General features: G+C 40.6%; 1 protein-coding gene across 1 annotated transcript; it reads left to right on the plus strand.

Moving 5' to 3' along the window:
• Window positions 1-305: 305 nt before the first annotated feature.
• Window positions 306-20352, plus strand: mcf2a (MCF.2 cell line derived transforming sequence a). The gene is made up of 30 exons (XM_080900332.1): window positions 306-624; window positions 6199-6267; window positions 6347-6461; window positions 6842-6932; window positions 8695-8814; window positions 9199-9315; window positions 9669-9818; window positions 9923-10038; window positions 10219-10333; window positions 10440-10559; window positions 10828-11019; window positions 11103-11294; window positions 11468-11639; window positions 12715-12791; window positions 12964-13049; window positions 13194-13260; window positions 13452-13567; window positions 13869-13938; window positions 14042-14134; window positions 14378-14470; window positions 14953-15078; window positions 15196-15417; window positions 16701-16793; window positions 17081-17159; window positions 17423-17486; window positions 18717-18817; window positions 19246-19358; window positions 19766-19878; window positions 20017-20120; window positions 20214-20352. The coding sequence occupies exons 1-30, from the start codon at window positions 510-512 to the stop codon at window positions 20252-20254; spliced, it is 3342 nt and encodes a 1113-aa protein (XP_080756458.1). The 5' UTR covers window positions 306-509; the 3' UTR covers window positions 20255-20352.
• Window positions 20353-20864: the final 512 nt, after the last annotated feature.

Raw genomic sequence — 20864 nt, forward strand, 5'->3', positions numbered from 1 at the left:
GAGGGAGTTGGCACTATATCGGGTCCGGACTCTTGAGCCCTGCGATGCAGAGCTGACGCATTAATGTTCAGAGAGAGGGAGAGTGCAGAGGGGAGAGGGAGGCAGCAGTGTCCAGATGGAGGAGCTCTGTTTGTTTTGAAGTAGCTGACTGCTGCTGAGAGCAGGGCAGGGTGGAGGGGGAAACCTCGCACTCGCTCGGGGCGACAACGAGACAACATACTAGTGTTTTGTTTGCCTGTGTGGACAGTTCTCCTGTCGTAGCTGTGCTGCTCAGTGTGGAGGCGCTCTATGCAGCTCAAGGTCAGGAACAGCCAGCGGCAGCCTCGGGGAATTGTCCCATCTGGATCTTGGGACCCGCGGAGGGAGGTGGGAAAACTTTCCTTGTTTAAATAAATGGCTATGGAGAGCCATGGGGCTGTGAAGAGGATGTGAGGCCCGGGATACTGTCACTACCTCCCAAAAGTAGCGTCAGTTCTCCTCTGGCTGATCTCGTGTCAGAGACGAAGGGAATGGGCCCAGCCTCACTGCAGGAGGACAGAGAGCTGAGGAAAGAGTCCAAGGAGGAGATGGAGAGCTACCGCTGCCTTCTACAGGCAGGCTCCCAGCTAGAGAGCACTCTGCAGCGTGAGTACACATGATGCTGACAACCCACTTTAGACTTGTGGTAACCACCAGGCTTTTGAATGTAATCCTCTATCTGCTATTACATTTCAGATTGGTGCTTTCTGAACAGTGTAGCAGGAGGGTGCATTTGGTTTGATTTACAGTGTTCATTTGTGACTTCTGAGAAACGTGATGGGAGGTAACAGGAGAGCTGCACTCTCTTGGGTTAGGCAATATTATTGATGTGCCATTTCCTGTATCTCTGCCTCAACAGTGAGCTATTGCAGGGATTATGTTGGCTATTTTAGGCCATCACAGATGGATATTCTTCCATAGTAAGGATTTGTAACCTCGATATGCGAGGACTGTGGATTTTGGATCAGTGTAGGGGAGTGCAGGAAGCGAAAAACAAACCATTACTGTCAACTAAATCAAACAGAACACGAATAGATTTCTTATAAATTACATAATGCAGCTTGTAATTTTTCTTGGATGTTGACCCTTAGTTTACTGTTTACAGAATGGTTTACAGTTGTCACCCAATTTTAATTACTACACTTGGTGGAGGAAAGGAAAAGGTTGAACATAATAAAAAAACTAAATACATAGTAATAACATCTCCAAACCCTAATGCTTTTGCCAATCATCATTTTGAAGTTGCCTTACAGAAGTGAACTGAACAAAGAAGGTGATGGAATGAACATATATAGCACCTGCTGTGACCGGAACACCTTTCTCCAGAGGATCCTGAGATTATTTCTGGATTTTGGGAGGCGAGAGTTCTTTGCCTAATTGATGGAACTTTGTCTCCTTATGTCTGCCGTGGGTTGTGGAAATAACAGACAGCATGGAAAAGTTCTGTCTAAGTCAAGCAAAAATGGTTGTCCCCTGGATGACATTTAAACTTTATTCTCTGGGATTGTCATAATCTCCTTATTGTACATTGCTGTACAAAACTAATCATGCATTTATCATTAATGATACATGCTAAAGTGCATTTTTCTTTATTAGGCTTACCCCTAGCATTCCATAAGCAGTTTTGTCTTGCAATCTTCCACCATACTCTTGACACCAAACTTTATAACTGAGAATACAATGATAATAACATTTCTGTTTCTGAAAAATTCTCTCCCATCGACTGTTTAGAAGCTTTTAGTGCTTAAGTATTGACTGACATTTCTGATGGGTCGCTTTAATCTCAGCTGACACTCAAACACCCTTTTATAGGTTCAGCTTCAACTGACACTTGAGCTGCTTTAAGTGCCTCAATTTGGAATGTCTCTCCCACTCAGTTTCATGCAGACATCTATAATTTTATGGCATTTATACCTGCAGAGTCAGAGGCAGCTGTGTTCTAGATACCACAGATTAATAAAATATGAAAGGGAAGCTCATGACTGAACACTACAAAGTAAAATGGCATGTAGCACATCATTAGCAAATATATCCAGTTATATATATTCTTATATTCAGAATAAATACAGTCACAGTATAACAAATTCTAACAAAATCACTGAAAGTATTTGGTGCAGGTCACATATCCTCAAAGTGAATATTAAAAGCACCAGGACTTCCAATCCGAAGCCTTTTTCTGTGATTGTGCAGGTTCTGCAATTCAGACCTTTCTGGTTTAAAACCAATCTAGATTGCTTGTATCCCAGCGGGTAGAATACTTTAATACTTAATTTTCTTCTACCCTTTTCTATCAGAATGCAGTCACCCACCAGTCTAATCCCCTTAGCATTTAAAGCTTCATTTAGCGAAATAACTCATGACCTAAAAGCAGTATGAGGCTAGGCCACTCTGTACTGCGAAGCTGTTTGTATCTTTAAGAGGGGATTTCTTGCTCTGAAAGAGATTACGTGTGTCTACGTTTTGGGACTCTGTAATATCAGACTACAATATCATCCATGAGAATGCACGTTCTGCATTGAATCAGCCTTTTTATATTTTACTAAGAATTGCTGTTCTGTGTAAATAAACTGGGCAATATGAACAGTTTTTTGGACTTTATTATGAAATCACCAGTGGTACATTTCTTTTCTCTACAGAACATTTTAGTAAATGTTAAATTGAAAGTCACATTTAAAGAGCTTCAGTAGCTTTAGTGCATTGGACTTGACATTTTATCAACATATTAATACTGCTATCTTATATTGAAGGGTGTGCTCTGCAGGCACTCCTCATTTTGTAGAGATTTATTTTCACTCGTGACATTTTCCTCCAGCAATCGTTGTTTAAAAGCATGCGATTCATTATTATAAAAGATTAATAAATGGAAAAGAACAGTGGCGGCGACTGCTTTATATAGAAGTGGTATGAAATCAACACTGATTTCATCTGTTTGGACAATAGAGATAAGCTCCTCTGCCTTCAGCTCAGCAAGCAGACTCAGAGGATTGGTCTGAGTCTAGATCTCTTGACCGGTATCAAATCTCTGCTTCCCAGCACACTGGCAAACATTCCTCCTTCTCTGTGACTAAGAACAGAAGAGCAAACAGAGGTTATTTGACTTTCACCCTAATGTCACCTGGAAAGGTCATGACGCAAGATAAAAGAGAATCAGTGTTTCCTCAGAGGAATAACTTTGGTAAAGTACACAAAGATTTACCTATTTATAAATTTCGTTATAGTTGTTATGGTACACAATGATTAGTGCTTTATATTTTCCACATTTTCCTGAGTGGTGTACAGTGAGGCACAAGGACTGATTGAAGGACCACAGGGCATTTTATTTGGCAGTGTTCTTAAGTGCTTTCAGTCACGAGATAGGCTGGTAATCTTGCAGGGTGAGGGCGAGGGGGGGGGGCGAGTGCAGTGTTTCCACAAACTGGCACGTTTATTAAACACGCTGCAGTTTGCAGCCCAGGCTACCTCTCATTTGATCAAATAAAGCTGAAGTCTGCAGTGTGTACACTTTTGTACTCTGGACATGTTAGGGTGACAATAAAATTGCTTACATTAAACTTTTTACACATTTGCATGGTTTAATCCAATGCATCATGCACTCCTCTACATTCTTCCTGCTCACACAGTTTTATATCCACATATGCTGCATTAACCTGTTGGAAAATGTGCTTTATCATGAATTTACATTATATAAGATCTACTCATTTAAGACCTGTCCTAACCTTCTGAGTGTGTTGTGGCATCAGATAAAGATCATTATATAACTATTGCAGTGTGGCGGTAATTTCATCCTGAATCTACGTGTGCACAGTCCAATCACTGGTCCTGCAGGGGCCTGCTTGGCTTATCTCTTCTCTATTACAGAAACACATCAAATATTCAGCAGGTAGAAGTAGAGCTCATTACTTGCTCCCTGACAGCCTGACGGGCACTGTTACTGCAGTCGACTCATGGAAAATAACACCTTCTTTACTCTTCCTCTGTTTGGTTAGCCTTCTCTAATCTTTTTCTGGATGGATTTTTCTCTCTCGCAGCTTCAATTAATTTTTAATGTCTGTTCATTGTAGATGAGCACACAGTGACCTTTAGTATTGCTTTAACAAATAACCACCTTTTATAATGTGAGTAATATTCCTGGATGCAGTTTTGTCATAATTGGAGTGAAAGCCAGGAAGCTTTATTTGGTGATGCTGCTTATTTCCCCCCATTAAGCTTCACTATAAATGAGATCATCCACTAGATCCACTGGATGTACTGTAACAGAAAAGTGAGCATATGTTAGCAGTCACAACACAACAATGACTCATTGACTGTGTGTTTGCCTCCTGGACATATGGCTGACTAGAACACTAATAACACTGAGCATAAAATATGCAGGCAGACTTAAAAATTCAAATTCAAATTCAAATTTTATTTGTCACGTACACAGTCATACACAGTACGATATGTAGTGAAATGCTTGGACAACTGCTCGTGACCTAAAGAGAACAAAAAAGGAAAAGGCTATGAATAAGATAGGAAATAAATATGAAAAATTAAAAAGGGTAAATTTAACTAGGAAGGAATAAAATATAAATTAAGGTTAAAAATGAAATAACTGTACAACACAAATTAGAATGAAGGGTAAATTTAACTGGGAAGAATAAGATAAAGATAAATATATAAATTAAAGTTGAAAATAAAATAACTGTACAACAAAATACACAATACACAATATAGAACTATATATATATAGAACTATATACCCCAATATCACTTCAGATGCTGTAATTTCACCTCACAGGATGGCTTCAGATGCAGGCTTTACATCTAACCACAGACGCAGCTACTGAAAGTTCATGACCATGGATTGTACATGCTGATGTTTAATAATTCATCAGCAAAATTCCAAGTAGACAGAGGCTGGTCAGGTTTCAGTGAGCCATTCTTTTCTTCCTTGATGTAAAGGTGATTGTGTTATGTTACTGTCTTTATAAACAGCAACTCATAGTTAACTTTTTTTGATGTGATTAGGCCCATAGTTTGTTGGCCTCTGCACACCACCACAGCAGATTTAAAATAAAACAACCCAGATGTGATTGATGTGCAGACTTTCAGCTTGAATTCAAAGAGCTGAACAAAAGTATAGCAGTAACTGTTTAACTGTGACCTTCATTTTCAGAGTAAAAGGTAATTGGAAATTTGACTGACAGTTTTATGGTGAAATGAGACCTATTTTCTTCTTCTTGTTGTTTTTTTTTAAATGACAATGAAGCAGGAATAATATCTGAACCTTATTCAGCGTGTTGAATTTGTATTTTACAGCTTTACATGGTAATTGTAAATATGAGGCCAAAAAGCCATGAATGCATGATCACAGAATTATTTCCATGTTCAAAATACATGACTACATAAAATCAAACAAAGTCAAGAACACTCTTGAGGAGTAAGGAGTATCCTTGTCAAAGTGTACAATCAAGAGGCACCTTCATGGATGAAAATACAAAGCGCTTACAACCAGGTGCAAACCACTTGTTACAGGAAGTTCAGATCAGACTTTGGCACAAAACATCTAAAAAAAGTCTGCAAGTTCATTCAAAAATAGCTTTGAACAGATGATACGGCACACTTTGTCTCACAGTGATGAGAAGAGAAAAGTACGGAGGAGAGAAACAGCTCATGGAAAAAAAAAGTATTCTACACTGACCAAATCAGTCACCTGATCTCAACCCAATAGAACAAGCGTTTCAGTTATTAGAATAAAACACTGAACATAAAAAGACCCACAAACAAGCGGGAGCTGAAGGTGGCTGCAGTAAAGGCTACAAAAGATTTTCAGTATTAAAAACAATCCTTAACCATCCAATCAGGCTGAGCCTCTGAAAATGGGAGACTATGTGTAAAAACGGCTGTAATCCCTTAACAGTTAACATAAATTTTTTGTTTAAAATTAAAAATAAAAGTCTGCACTTCAATCATGGGTTGATTTCCACTGAAAATCCACTGTGGTATTATCCAGGAAAACAAAAAATTATGCAACTAACTTAATTTTAATTTAGATACATACCAAACGGGTGTTCTAAGGATAAAGCACAAAACAAATCCATGCTTTGTTTTGTTGTTTTTGTTTTTTACATTTAAGTGACTACTTGTTTATATTTTTGCACTGCTTTCCTAAAAGCTTGGATTTTTCTGACCTTCTTGCAGAGGTGACTGTGCCTGTGAGCATGAAGGAAGTGGGAGGCTATATAGAGAAACAGGTAGCATACCTGTCAGGTGAGTTTTGTTAATCATTTCCTTACTGTTATGTATCTTGTATCTTTGAAAGATAGTCATTGCTTTTTGTGCTTCCCAGGGGGCCGTGGGGAAGACTCCAGCGTTATCATCACTCTCCCAGAATGCTCAGCTTTCAGTGACATTCCAGAGGAAGCTCTAACCAAAGTTTTTACCTACCTCACTCTCATCCCTCGGTGTGTTCTTGCTCGTTTTTTTATGACTCTCTCACTCACTGCAGTGCACCAAAACCTCAGTTGCTTGTATTCTGAGCACAGCTGAACTGGCCTTTAGCGTTCATCATCTCAGGGTCAAATGCCCTTTCTGGTGTCCTCTAAGCCTCATTCTTTCAAGAGATTAAGGAAGCTTAAATCAGATTATTGGTCTTTCTTTTCCCTCACACATGATTTTGATTGGTATAAACATTTTTAGATAATATGGAATAATATGGATAATATGGAATTACAGTACCAAATATGTGCTTGTTTATGTTTGCTTATTTTGTATCTGTGTGCTCTAAAACAATAAATTCACAATCATTGCACAGACTTATACAAATGCCTATTACTGCTTGCAGAACGAGGCAACCTGGAGTCAAATTTATCATTATTTTAGACCGAAGGCTGGACACTTGGGCATCTATCAAAACGGCGCTTGCCAGGATAGCAGTAAGTTCCGTATATTTTATTTCATAAAAACTGTTTCTAACTTAATCGATGTGCAGAACAAATACATTATTTATCTTCACCTGTAAGCTGCAACGTTGCCCAGAAGCTGCTATTTAATTTAGGAGTTGCTCTCTCTGGTACTGAAACCGTGAACAATACCTGAATAGCACTATTAAAGCAATATTTTTTTCATTATAGTAATTTGTTAATTTTTCTCTTATGTTTTTGCGAGTAGTGCATAGTTTGCAGAAGACCCCAAAGGTCTGGTCTGTATCGAATGTCCCGTCGCATAGGGCTGCAAATCTGTGAGTAAGCAAAAACTGAGTGATGACGCGGGATGCTGAGGAGAGGAAGGGATAAGGAAGACGAGCGGGAGGGGAGACGTTGCAGTGTACTGCCACGCTCTGCTGTCTGAGGCAGCAGCGGGCAGCAGCAGTGCTGCGGCTGTGGGCAGGCATCCGGAGGGAGCTGCATACCTCAGCTTGGCACAGATTTTCAGTGATCGGGCGGGCACTTATACTTTGCCGAGATGGCTTCCAATACCATGGCCGATTGCTTTTACCGGCGACGAATGCCGAAGATCCGGAGGAGCCCGGTAATAAGCCGCTGGTTTGTTTTAATCCATCATGTGAAGAGTTAAGTTGAAGTTACTAGGCGGGCAGGGCGAATGCAGCGGGGGCATCAGCTGTGGGTGCTGGCGAGTGTAGCACTGCGGTGCAGAACGCGCTTTGTGCTTAGTCATGCGGTCGGTTGTATGTGATACCTGAGCGATCCCCTGTGTAGTTTGACTGATGACTTTTTGTAGTGCATGCATCCTGAGGGTAAGAGGTCGATTCGGGACAAGTAAATGTCCCATGCATATAAAATAAACAAATAAATAACTCTGCTGCAGAGTTGACTCCTGCACCACTCGAAGCTACATAATGTAAACGATGTAAAGTACTTTGCCTATGCCTGAAGATATAAATGGCCTGTATTTGTATAGCGCTTTACTTAGTCCCTATGGACCCCAAAGCGCTTTACACTACATTCAGTCATCCACCCATTCACACACACTGGTGATGGCAGCTACATGGTAGCCACAGCTGCCCTGACAGAGGCGAGGCTGCCGGGCACTGGCGCCACCGGGCCCTCTGACCACCACCAGTAGGCAACGGGTGAAGTGTCTTGCCTAAGGACACGACGACCGAGACTGTCGGAGCCGGGGGCTCGAACCGGCAACCTTCCGAAGACGAACTGCCAACTGCCCCCAAAATAGGCATTTATTTTATTTGCTTGCCCTTTAGGTTCGAATGCAATACGCCTTAGTTACTTGTGGTTTTCAGCACATCTTCAGTTAGACTTGACTAGAATGCTGGTGAAATGCAGCCCTTATATTTGAGGTAAAATGTAGATCCCGAGCAGAAATTCCTACACGCAATGACCTCAGATAACCTGATGATGAAATCCAGAGGCCTGTAAATAGCAGTCTTCACTGACTGAACCTTGAATTCATCAGTCTGACAGTAATTGCTTGAGTGGCACACTCTAGCGATTACTGATTAACATTCACCCCTTTCTCTCCTTCTTCCTCTGCTTATAAAGCATACGTTCGTTTTTATGTTGATGCTGGAAAAAAGCTCATATATTTGTTTTTGTCCAACATAGTGAGGTTAGCTACAAAAGTTTAGATTTATACTGAGTCCTCCTAAATATGCCTCGTCATCAATCATACACTAACCCCTGTTTTTTATTTTATTGTATTTTTTTTATCCACATCAAGGCTTCCTTTCCTGGGAACCTCCACCTGGTCTTGGTGCTCCGACCTACCAGCTTCTTCCACCGTACTGTTACTGATATAGGCTTCCGCTTCAGCCAGGAGGACTTCATGCTCAAAATGCCAGTAAGGCAGCTCCTCCTCAGTTACCAAACATGTGTCCCATCAAAACGAGGTACACCTCATTCTTATTACAACCTTGAGCTCCATAAGTCACATGTTTTTTGGTGAACACCACCAAGAACCGAGAACTGATTTCAGTATGAACTTTTGACCTAATTATTATTAAATAATTATAGCAACCTCTTATGCATGCCAAATGGTTCTAATAATCCCATTAGCCAGAAAGCTACAGACCACACAGACGTGTCAGTAGTTGATCATACCATCTTCAGTATGGCAGACGTATTTGGACATTTTCTCATCTACAAAAACAACCTGTGATATCTTTTAAAACAAGAGTTATAAAGTGAGCATCTGTCAGGTCTCAGTTTCTGTCTGTACCTTTAGGTGGTGATGCTGAGTTCTGTCACAGACCTGCTGCGCTACATTGATGAGAACCAGCTGACGTCAGAGTTTGGAGGCACTCTGGACTACTGTCACAGTGACTGGATTGTTTTGCGGACGGTGAGCTCCAGATTCAAAAGCACAGTCCAGTCAAACAATAAAAATCTATCGTTCTACATTCCCTCTATGACAGAGCTGACATTTTTACAGATATTCAATATACATTCTGTCATCTTCCAAAGTATTCTTGAGTTTTCAAACCTCTCCAGAGTGACATCAGCATGCTCTTAATTGGCTGTGCTGTCTTGCTTCTTTGCATATGTCACATCAGGGCCCTTTTTTACTGTTAAAACTCTATTAAGAACAGTGAGTCAAAGATTCTTCTTTTTTCCTACTCAAATGAATACTACAGTGTAATTAATTGTCTATGCACTCATATTGCTTTGTTTTTGCGTTTGCATTTCTCAATACAGGCCATTGAAAGTTTCGCTGTAACAGTCAAAGACATTGCACAGATGCTACAGGGCTTTGGTACTGAGCTGGCAGAGACGGAGCTGCCTGAAGAGGCGAAAGCCATAGAGTATCTCCTCGAGTTGCACACGGACAAGTACAGAAAACTGAAAGTAAGTACAGAAAACTGATGTTTTCCATTGAGATACGTTTAGTAATATCAAAACTTTGACATTAATCTAGTGTTATGTGCTACAATCTTTTCCTCCTTTGGAAGGATGCAATCAGGTCGGTGTCAAAGGAGGGTCGTCATCTTCTCTCCAGCCTGGAGACCACTGCGAAGGAGGATGACTCCCAGTGGGACGTGAAGCTGGACTGGGAGACTGTGCAAAGGTAAATTATCTTCAAGCAACAGTTTTTGTCTTGTAGCTGTTTTAAAAAAGTATATTTCAAAGTAAAATTGTAATCTACACCGTCCTTCTTCTAGCCAAAGTGTAAAACTAATGCTTACTGAGCAGTAGCTTTAATAGGAGAAGCAAATGAGATCAAAGGGAATGCACTTCGTGTTTTTAGGCTTCTCGCCCAGCTCAGAGACATGGAGTCTGCCTTTGACGGCTTTTTTGAGAAGCATCATCTAAAGCTCCATCAGTATCTCCAGTTGCTCAGATATGAGCAAAGCTTTCAGGAGGTAAGGTTGTCATCTACCTGTCTGTCTATGTTTGTGTTTTTGTGACTAATGCCTCTGGAATCTAACAGAGGTCTGCTTTATAGTTAGTCTTTTCTTTTCTGTTTAGATGGAGTTATGTCTAGAGCATCTCACAGCTCAGGAGAGGGAACTATGCATATCTGCGAACAGTCTGGCTGAAACAGAACAGGCCCTCAAAAGGCTGAACAATCTAGAGTCCAATGCACAGGTCAGTGTTTCTCCAACATTAATTAAAATTAAGCTTTTTTTTTTTGCTCTGCTACTATTTAAATTAAAATGAGGTAATTTTAGTGTGTATTTACAGCACCAAATTCTAACTCAAATTTCCTTTAAATAACTAAACTGTATAATATGTCCGGAGGTACTATATTTTTGCATATACCTGTATATGTGTATAGTGTTGCCAGAATCTTTCAGTTTTTATAGTACGTCCAATAAAACTGACTCCTTCCTTGGTGTGATTCCCTGTTGATCAGGAGGTGACAGCTCGGGCCCAGATAATCATCCTTCATGGACACCAGCTATCAGCTGGTCACCACTATGCCATGGCTCTCATCATGCAACGCTGCAATGAGCTTCGTCACTACTGTGATACACTCACTGCTGCTCTCAAGTCCAAACACACTCGTCTTCTGCAAACACACCAGATGCTGCTTTGTCTTGGGCAGGTATTTAGAGATACACATTTATATACGAACATGCAAGCACACTCATATCTCTTGTATGATACGCATGCGCCCTTTGTCTTCAGGCCCAGACTTGGTGTGATGATGCGGCATATCTACTGGCCAATCAGCTAGTAGATAAGTTTCAGTCTAAGGAGGGGGCCCAGGCTGCTCTGAGGGACATTGAGAAGCTCTTGGAAGGGGCTCCGTCTATGCTGAGCTCAGGACTTGACATTGTAACCGCTGAATATGAGGCTGTTATTACACCTCATTTTCAAGTAAGCTAACCGACCCTAATATGTGAAAACAATGTTACAAAACCAAACGTATAATGAGAGAAATTCCGACCTAATTCAAGCAGTCGCATTATTGGATTGTTACATTAAAATGAAAACTCCTTTGCCTTACATCTCTTCTCTCTCCCTCTCCCTTTCTTTTTGGCTCTCTGTAGGCCCAGATTGGGAAAATGTTTGAGAAGCACGCAGCAGTACAGCAGATGATCCAGAATCGACAGGCTTGTCTAAGGAAGCTGGCTGATAAACACGTACGACCGGTCCAACTGGTGGCCCCCAGGCCTGAAAACACACCACGATCCAAGTCTCCGCTCTTCTCTCCAAAACATGGTACAGCACAGGCGCACAGATACAAACCAGCTTACTTCAAAAGAAGAATCGTTATTGAAATAGAGAATTTGTCACCCCGTTTATGAACACAAATGATGACTTTTTTTCTTTTTTTTTCTCACACTGGATGAAGTATCACTTGTCCTCAATTAAATGCCCAGATTTGCAGCGTATGGTATAAGCTCACACTGTTGGCTCTCCTTCTTGTTTCTTTCTTTTAGGCACCATGATTCATTGAACACATGACATGTAACATTATCAGATACATTCACTGTCTAGCAACTAGGTTTTCCTCAATGGCCGTCAGGTTTAGCACACCCCCGTTACAAATGAGCTAGAGCAGGGGTCGCAGGTATAATCGGTCCACTGGGAAATGCCTGACTAAGCTATTAGTCATGTTGGTTGCTATACGACCATATGTGGTTCATATACATTGAAGAACTTTTCTTCTCCTGCTATGTCTCACGGGAGGCTGCACAAAGCTAACATTATGCAGCATATCCAACTGACATAGTATGTGTTATCTGGTGTCTGTGTTTGTGTTTTTTAAGAATGTGCAACTGTAAAAAGATTATTCTCCATTCATGTCTTTAATGTTTTTTTCTGCATAGCAGGAAACCATACTAATGAGAGAAAGAGCGGCAGTGGTTATGAGCCCCTTAGAGGCTTCTTAGATACTCGGTACACCTTTATCTCTGTATGAAAAGAGATAAATGAAAAAGAGGGTTAGATCTGATCTGATTCATTTTATCTGGTTCAAATATATATTTCGTCCTCACACATGCGTATACCCACATAACTGATGATAACGCTCAGCTGAGCTTCGACTGTTGTGGAGGGATTCAGCTGGGATCACAAATACACTCACAGGCCTGCTTTAAACCTGTACATGCTGCTTTGGTATCACACCTTTACAGAAAACAACTTATCATAATGCAAATTATGATTATAAATCTGTGGATCACAAATCACTTGTGTATTATTTAGTGTTGATGCTTTAATTAGTCATCTCTTCGGTAATAAACTGTTTTTGAATCCCACTCTTGATGAGTTGTTGCTGATCTTGCTTTCATAGGTGATGGATTGAAGTTCACATTCGATCTTTCTCTGCCTGGGAAAAGAGCATCGAGAAAGGTCCCCAACTCTCGAAAAGTACGTAACAAATAAAAGTTGTGCTTATTTACTTCCATTTTCACGCCATCTCCAAACTTCGTCATTTCATTACGTAACTTTTCTTATTTGGCCCAATAAATTGTTAAGTGCATTAAAATTTTGTCTAAACCCAAATGGAAGAGTCAGTGCTGTCCATCTGTGGTGTGTTCAGATAGAGGTGATGCACGACTACCAGGAGAGCCGGAGCTGTGTGTCGTACAGTCTGGATGGAGACGACAGCCCAGATCTCTTGAAGCGGTGAGGAGGAAGCATCCGTCCACCCATCTGTCTGTCATCAGTACTGCTCTTGATGCTGTTTACTTAGCTATTCTCTTTGTTCAGTGCTAATGATGTCCTCTATCTCTTTCTACTTTTGCATGCTTGTATATGTTTGTGTCACAGTCATGTAATGAGGGAACTCATAGAAACTGAAAGAATCTATGTGGAAGAGCTGCTGTCAGTGTTACTGGTAAGAAATCATAGTTTCTTTTAATTTAAAGTAAATATGAGATTCTCCTTGTTAAATACTACTAAATGTGTGCACTGTATGTTTACGATCGTTTGAATTCAGATTGAGTCAAATGATTCTTTGTGATTAATAAGTAATGCTGTTTTCATAAACCATATATTTCTTCTGTCATGTTCCTCTAAATAATGCAGGGTTACAGGGCTGAAATGGACAACCCAGCTCTGTCGGGGGTCCTGCCCCCAATACTTCGCAGTAAGAGAGACATTCTCTTTGGAAACATGCCAGAGATTTACAATTTTCACAGCAGGTGAATGATTAAGGACTCATATCCCATTTAGACTTGATAAAACATGAAAAAATAAAGACAAATAATAATGATTAATGAGATCTAGACATATATTTGTTCAATTTACAAGTCAAATATGCTGGGACACAATAATTCTGTTGTAAAAGGCTGTTTTTAACTATAGTGCTTACTGCAGTGTGAGCTGCGAGCTCATGTTTCAGTTATTGTATAAAGGGTAATTTGTAGAATGGTTGTTCTTAGACCGCTTTCTTTGGCTTTTGACATCTATTTTTTGATCTTTTGGACTTTTATGGGAATTCAGAGTTTTCCTTCAGGACCTGGAAGGATGCCTGGAGGCTCCTGAAGCTGTGGGAGCGTGTTTTCTGGAGCGGGTGAGATGATGGGGTTTTTGCAGCTTCTTTTTTATATGTTGATCATTTGTACATAATTTACAGACATATTTTAAGACATGTTCCTTTTTTCCTGTCCCTTCAGAAAGAAAGCTTCCAAATGTACGAAAGCTACTGTCAGAATAAACTACGCTCAGATGCACTGTGGAGACAATTCTCAGATTGCGGCTTCTTTTTGGTTAGTTGACTTTACATCAAGAAATTCTTAAACTGTTTTGACACAATGTAAAAGATTACTTTAAGTGCCCACTTCATTTATTAGTTCACACAAGCATACAACATAGACCACTGCCGTTTGAAACAATTTTAATACCACCAGTTCAGAATAAATGTGTTTTAAATTGTAGTAAGAATTGAAATGCTATGATGTGTCACTGGCAACATTGCACTGATTGATGTTTTTTTTATCTTCCTTTTGAAGGAGTGTCAAAAAAAGCTGGAGCACAAACTGGGCCTGGATTCCTATCTGTTGAAACCTATCCAGCGCCTCACAAAATACCAGCTGCTGCTGAAGGTTAGAAAGCTAAACCATATTATGCAAATGTATAGAAAGTCAATATATGATTCAAATGTATTTAGAAGTCAATCTGCATGTGAGGTGGGATACTTTTATTTCCACAACACTGGCCTTAAATATGTTCTTCAGATGGTCCAGCACACTTGCTTTATACAAGCTCACACAGAGCTGTCATGTGGGATTATTTTAAATGTGCACTTCATATATCCTAGCATGCAAATACAGCAAACAGCATCTTAAATGCACTCATTATAATTAATAAAAAGATATCATTGAAAATACCTGCTGTAGCAAATGTGCCAATTTGCTGGCGTTCGTTAACTCTTAGTACAGAATCTGCTGAATAGGCTCAGGTCCAACAACACTTACAGTCTTTACCATCCAAATGCACAGCTTTGTGCCATGTTTGTGTGTAAGTTTGCATGCATTTTCTTTTGTGTGTGTATTTACCTACATGTGCTGTGTTTCTGTATTTTCAGGAGCTGATAAAATATAGCACAGACTGTGAGGGCACCTCTGAACTCCAGGGGGCACTAGCAGCCATGCTGGACCTTCTCAAATCAGTCAATGACTCCATGCACCAGATTGCAATCACAGGATATGAGGTGAAGTACATTTTGACTGATAAGAGTGACAATCTATGAATTGCTACATTATAAATAGCCAAAATATATTTGCAACAAAGGTTTATGCATACATCCCCTCCCCTCTACTATACACAGGGTGATATTTGTGAGCTGGGCCGTGTGCTGATGCAGGGATCCTTCAGTGTGTGGATCAGCCATAAAAAGGGCCCCACTCGCATGAAGGAGATGGCTCGTTTCAAGCCAATGCAGCGGCACCTCTTCTTGTACGAGAGAGCTCTACTTTTATGCAAGCGAAGGGAGGAGCATGGAGATGGCTGTGACAAGACCCCTTCATACAGCTTCAAGCATTGTCTCAAGGTTTGTCTAATTTTAAGCAATGCAGTAGTTTTCTGGAAGAGTGGCCACTTCTTTTTAAGGAAAATCAGTGCTTTCTTATGGTTTGATGAGTAGAAATTAGAACATTTTGGTTCACCGCAGGGGTCATGAGAAAATTTCAAATTTCAATTAATCTGACAACACAACAGTTTTCCAGAGCTCTAACCTTCAGTGTGTGGATGCCATAGTGAACTGTGTTAACATACAGTTATTTCCTTGACTGAGTCATGCCTGTTTTTAACACAGGGCCTAAAGATCGCACACATCTTATATTGATTTTTGGCCTTATCTGGATCTCAGGAGAGATTTTTCCAGATTCCCTGAACCTTTCAATGGTATTATGAACTGTAGATGATCAGATATTCAAACTTTTTATGATTTTAAATGAAATGAAAACTTGTTCCATGATTTGTAGATTCAGGTTTTACAGTATGGTGAATATTTGCATTCCTTTACTGCTGAAAACCTCTGCTTCTCTAAGATGCACTTTTTTTAATCACCAGTCATGATGCTGACCAGTTGCCATGGAACTTGTTTAGTTATTTCAGCTGTTTATTTTTGTTGTTTTTACAGACTTTGGCTGTCCTCTCCCAACTTTTTTGTGACACTTTACTGCCATCAAATTCAAAATAAGATAGTATTGTCTTAAAATGGTATGTTTTCTTAGTTTAAACATTTGTTATGTTTAAATATGTATGCACTATAGTGTCCACAACATGCAATACATGGTGTACAGAAGGCAAAATTTATATGAGTTTATAGATTTGTAAATTACAATTGAGGAATTCCAGAAATCTAAGGATGAAAATAGAAGAAAATAATTTGAAACAAAGCCAACCTATAGTTTAAAAAAATCACAATACTTTGGATACAAATGGTCTGTCCATGACATCTAATCTGTTCTTTTGTTTTAATAAAAAGTGATGAAATAGATCTGAAGATGCTGAGTTAATACTACTGTCTTTATCGTGAGCTCCTAGCACATGTGCTGCTCACACAACATGTGTGTGTTCCTGTAACACTTCTTTTATTGTGTGTAGATTTGTTGAAGTTGTCACAGTTGGTGTCACACTAACAGCTGCAGCTCTTGATTTATTATTGAGGGTGTGGGAAGGAAGAAGTCACACAGCGGAGGTGTGCGTGTGACCGCAAATGCTTGTGTTGCGACGGGACAGATGTGTTAACATGATGTAACACTGATGTATGATGTGCTGTTTGCCCTGCCAGTCCCAGCTTCGGTGTAAACAGTGTATGTCTCTTGGCAGATGACTGCTGTGGGGATCACAGAAAATGTCAAGGGAGATGTGAAGAAGTTTGAGATCTGGTACAGTGGCAGGGAGGAAGTGTATGTGGTTCAGGTAAGGCAGCATTTTTAAAAACATTTAAATTAAAGCTGTAATGCAAAATCTGTTGGTTTTGCTCGTATTCATTCCCAGTTAGCAAGATATATATGGTTTGGGGATGTTATTCAAACAAAAAAAAAGATATATTATTATTTATTTAAAATATCTATTTAAAGTCATCATATTGTTGCACATATTAATTACAAATAAAGAAGAAATGGTAACGTAGCTGGAGAAAAACATGTTCAGATTTTTTAAAATCCAAATGACTCTTCTTGTTTATTGTTTGTGTTTTTCTTCAGGCTCCTACAGTGGAGGTGAAGATGGCCTGGCTCAATGAGCTCCGTAGAATCCTGACTAACCAGCAGAAGATGCTTAGAGGTCTGAGAGCAACTTAAGTTAATATGGGAAAAAGAATTCTCAGCATAAAGGTTCCCTTTAACCGTCAGAGCTTTGAACTGACTCTCACAGCACTCAGAGAGCAAGAGTTCAGATTCAAAGTTCCACAGTTGGTGGGTTAGCCTTTATGCTCAGTTTCTTCACCCTGCGCTTTTCTTAAAAGAAAGAAATTGAGTTAATAGTCAACTTACAGACTTGGCTCATCTCTCCTTATATGTCTATAATATAGTACCTTTTCCTCACAGATGAAGCATATCAACACGGCCACATCGTTGACCATATGCCACTTTCTCCACCACTCTCTGAGAGGTCAGTGCCTACAGCTGACTATAGACGGTTATTTACACTGTTGTAAGTGCATGACTGTAGGCTGTAGTTGCACAAACACACAAACCTATGCAAAACACGCCCATATGTAGTCAGTGCTAAAACATTTGCATTTGCTGAGTTTTCACATGTGATAGAGCTTGAGCGAATGAGACATTTCACACGGCCCTGGTAGGAGGCTGTGTGTGGCGGTGTATGAAAATGGGCACATGCCCGACTGTGTTCACTGCTGTCTAGTTGCCTATCCCCACTCCTCCCGTCCCCTACCTGCAGGGGCATGCGGCCGTCCAGAGGGGTTCCCAGGGGCTGTCTGCCGGGGCTGGACTTTGTATCGCTGTCAGCTGACGTGTTTCTGTGCCTGCGGTCCCGGAGCCCCCGTCCCCGAAGCCCCCGGCAACGCCCCCGGCCACGTCCCTGCCACTACCCACAGCGCCACTGACCTGCTGTTAACGCTCAGTGGTAAACAGCTTGGCCCAGCCTGGCTTGATTCACCCTGGCATGACCCATGTGGCCCGCCTTAAGGATTAAAAACCCTGGGCTGCTGTGTTTGCAAACTGATCGCCAGCTACACCCACTTTTATAAGCCTCATTCCAGTCCATAATTGATCCCCAAATACTCCTGCCAGCGTCTCAGCAGTTCCATCATAGCTTTCTAATACAGTTTCTAACACAATCTTATTTCTTGCACCTCAGATTTTCTATTTTGCATGTAATTGTAAGGACAAACAGAAGAAGAGTTTAAGTTTCATTCCATTTTTTAATTTCTTCATGACAGCCGCTTCTTGAGATGGGCCTCGTTTTTTGAGATCTGATCAAGCATCCGGGAAATTTGCTTTGCTGAAAACTTCTTATTCAGCATCCAATAATAAAGTTGTTAAATCTCTACATTTGGATCTTAATAAATCGAGACCAGATCTTTCCTTGTGCCAGTGGTCTGTAAGTACTACTTCCCACCCTTTACAAAGAGGCTTGCAAATGGCTGCTGTGCTCTGTGTTGTATGGCTGGTGCCTAAGAGGCCATTGGTGTATGAGAAACAACAGGAAAGAGTTGTTCTTAACAGACTCACCTGGGGCAGCATTTACACTTCCCATGTGTTATTACTGTAGAAGTCATAGTCTGACCCCAGTGCATGGTTGAGGATAATGCCTGTCCTGAGTGTTTCTGACTCTGTGCACTATTTGGTCTCATGTTGTTTTGTGTTATTTTCCCAGCAAACAGCAGAGGGCATCAGTGAGTTCAGAGGAGACAGAGTCTGGGAGGAGCAGTCCAGACCCCCAGCCCCACTCCCCGAAACACCAGCACAACCGTAGGAGTGAGTAAAATCTCATCGCTGCGCATTTATGTTATAATCAAGTAGATACTTAGTAACTAAATCACAAAAAAAAATAAAATAAAGGGAATCTTGCAAACTATACCTGCATTGCACACTGTTGTGCCGCTGTTGCTGATTTTCTTCAAAATCGTAAACTAATATAGATATTTGACTTTTCCCCCCTCAGCAGTTCAGGTGTACTTTGATCTGAAGAAACAAGTACATCGAGGATTACAAGGGAAAAAGGTCCATCTACTGAGATTAGCTTTTGATTCCACCTTCTTATTAATTTCCCAGTAAGTGACAAAGGGGTCATTGTGATGTCGACATAGTTACTAAGTATCTACGTGGTGCCTTTTAAGATGTGGTATTTGGAAGAATGTGCTTGCTGATGCCTTTAACAGAAAAAAGTCATGTATGTGCCCCAGGCTGGCCAGGAGCTCCTCACTCCGTAGACATCTGCGAGGGTCTGGAGGAGTGGCCTGGAGGTCGCGACCCCTTCCATCCATCTGACACAGAGGAGGAGGTTTTGGTGCAACTGGTGAGACCAAATGCAACTACAGATACTGTATAAACTAAAATTCTCCCAGCTTTTTTTGTAACCTCTATTATCTAGTTAAATGCCAAAAAAGGAAAGTTGTCTTATCTCTCTTTGAAATTTCCCCACACATATTATGAAACATTTCCCATATTGCTTTTGCCTGTAAGTCATCTTTTACTGCAAAATACCCAACCATACTTATTGTACTTTTTAAGACTATTACTGTTACTTTTTCAGATAATTTTGAACCTTTTTTAAAATCTATTTTGGGGCTGTTGTGCCTGTTATTAATCGCTCTCTTTAATATTTTCTTCTTCATCGTGCCTTTTTTATGCCACACTTTGTAACACCTGCTTTCAGAAGCGACGTATAAATAAATCTGCTTGACAGTTTTCCTTCTCTGTTAGTCTCCAGGCAGATACAGGGTTTTGGCTGACTGTCTCCAAAATGGACCAGACAGCATCATCATCAAACGTGGAGACGTCATCCAACTACAATGTGAAGACAACAGGGGGCGCTGGTGAGTTTTCAGCCACTTTCAGCAAACCCTGTCAATGGGGCTTAGTGATCAGCCGAACTACCAGCGTGTGAATGGATACAGTTATTTTCCTTCCCTCCTGTAAACACTTTCCTCACAATTCTTCATCCTGGTGGAAAGGCTGGTGAAAAATGTGACTCTGCAACAAGAGGGCTTCTTACCAGCTGCCACCCTGCAGCTGATTATAGGAGGCAGCAGGCACGAAAACTCCTCCAGACTAGGGGGTAAAGACGAGACCTAGACTTCCATCTCACAATAATATTGAGTATTTCTTAACTCTGATTCTCTTCTCTAAAAGTCTGTGTATTTTCTCGTAGACCCAGGAAACCTGAAGGTGAGAAAGCTCAGCTCCCCATAGAGAAGAAAGCACATATTGTGATAATATTTACCTTTGGGTGAGAATGAACAGACAGAAAGCAGACTGAGCCATAGCTGTCTCATAACTGATCCTCCCATGCCGTCTTCTTTCATCAACGTTCAGTCATTAAAAAGACAAACATGGAAATCTACACAACAGTTTTTTTTCTATGGCTTTGACTGACAATCTCCTAAACCAGAGTTTTCTGACAGTGAAGGTGTGGAGAGGTACCAGCACAAAGACACTGGAGCTGATGAAACCACTACGGACAATCAACAAGCTACCCCCGGATCTTGTTTGGTCTTCCTCTTTTCTCATTAGTGATAAATATCTCTTCCCTCTGGCGCTCACTTTGCAACACATGCAATCGGGATGCGAGTTTGCTGCTTAAACAATGGGTCATTTCACAGTCTGTGGACTCTTCAATCCTAATACTTGAGGTTAAAGTAACTTTATGGGTTTGTGTGTGTGTGTGAGCTCCTGTCTCAGTATGTGATGAATGGATGCTAACCCAGGATTTGCCTAAAAACCTTTCTTAAAACATATACATGCCACCGCATGCGGTGTCATTTTTAACATTTACTGTATCTCGGCGTTTCATCTCGTCATT

The sequence above is a fragment of the Rhamphochromis sp. 'chilingali' genome (assembly GCF_963969265.1).
Source record: "Rhamphochromis sp. 'chilingali' genome assembly, chromosome: 13".
Taxonomy (NCBI): Eukaryota; Metazoa; Chordata; class Actinopteri; order Cichliformes; family Cichlidae; genus Rhamphochromis; species Rhamphochromis sp. 'chilingali'.